This window comes from Helobdella robusta, assembly GCF_000326865.2.
Source record: "Helobdella robusta unplaced genomic scaffold HELROscaffold_372, whole genome shotgun sequence".
NCBI lineage: Eukaryota > Metazoa > Annelida > Clitellata > Rhynchobdellida > Glossiphoniidae > Helobdella > Helobdella robusta.
Genome location: NW_008704793.1, coordinates 4,698 through 6,042, shown reverse-complemented (window position 1 = coordinate 6,042; position 1,345 = coordinate 4,698). Strand labels below are relative to the sequence as shown.

The following is a 1,345-nucleotide window of genomic DNA, read 5'->3' as shown; positions in this document are numbered from 1 at the left end:
TTTAGATGGTTCATGGATGGAAATTTTTCGTTATGCCCAAGGATTTTTCATCAAATTTACATAATTCGCATCCAAACGAGAGATGATTTGTACATAACATGCGTTTATGTTTTAATGACAACCAAAACTCAACAAAGCTATGAAGAATTATTCAGAGCTTTGAAGGATGTTGCACAGAGACATCAATTAACATTACAACCAACTGATGTTATGATTGATTTCGAAATTGCCCCCCGGAGAGGAATTCAAGACGTGTTTGGTCACCACGTTCAGATTAAAGCATGTTTTTTTCATCTGACACAAAGTTCCTGGAGGAAAATTAATGAACTTGGATTAAGTGCGACTTATAAGCAAAATGAAAACATAAGACACTTTGTAGGAATGGTCGATGGGCTCGCCTTTCTACGAATCCAAGATGTGGAAGAAGGGATAATTTATTTGTTAAATAACATCCCAAATAATGATGACGACATAAGAAAATTTGTCAATTATTTTGATGAATTTTATTGTCGTGGAAAATTAAGAATAGTGCCCGGCAATAATCCACTCACCATACTTTTGAGGAGGACACCACCAGTATTTCCCCCTGAACTTTGGAACATGAATGAAATAACAGTTAGTGGGAATGCTCGAACAAACAATATTTGCGAAGGCTGGAACAGTTCTTTTAGGAGTTTAGTGGGCCATTCTAACCCGTCAATTTGGAACTTACTGAGAGCTTTCCAGTTAGACAGATCGATGAATATCAATGCATTTAATCAACTTCAAGAAGGTCGACCAACCTTGAAAAAAACATCTCAACACACAATTAACCATCAACGAAGATTGCGAAACATTTGCAACGATCTGAATAATGAGTTTGTTACCATACCCATAGCTTTACAAGCGATAGGACATACCATACTACTTACAAGAGATTACGATTACATTTAAAAACTCTGTTTTTAATACTTAATTTGCAATGATTTCTCCTGTTTACAATTATACAATGCATCTTTTATTAGTAATTTTATCAATCAATCAAATCAATCAAAATACATTTATGTAGAGCAGTTTCCCAAATTCAATTGCGCTCAAACTAAACTAGCAAAATAAACCACCTCCGTCAAGAAAATAAAATAGGAATAAAAATTGAAATAAAAAAAACACAGCATTTAAAAATACATTAAAGAAAATCATATGATAGAGTAATAACAGTAATAATTTTAGTTTTTAATCGGATTGGGTGATGTTTTTTCCGGGTGAAGTTTTTTCATGGTGATGTTTTATCTGGGTGATGTTTTTTCCGGGTGAATTTTTATCCAAGGTGATGTTTTGTCCTCTAACTTTTTTGGGGTGACTTTTA

At 33.6% G+C, this 1,345-nt stretch overlaps 1 protein-coding gene across 1 annotated transcript in view; it reads left to right on the top strand.

The window, feature by feature from the left end:
• Positions 1-933, top strand: part of HELRODRAFT_184374 (hypothetical protein) — a gene marked incomplete at both ends in the record, with an annotated part of 1,813 nt that extends 880 nt beyond the window's left edge. Inside the window, one exon of the mRNA XM_009023755.1 lies at positions 138-933. Coding sequence (XP_009022003.1) covers positions 138-933 — 796 coding nt within the window. The remainder of the gene's footprint in view (positions 1-137) is intronic.
• Between the last annotated feature and the right edge of the window lie 412 nt (positions 934-1,345).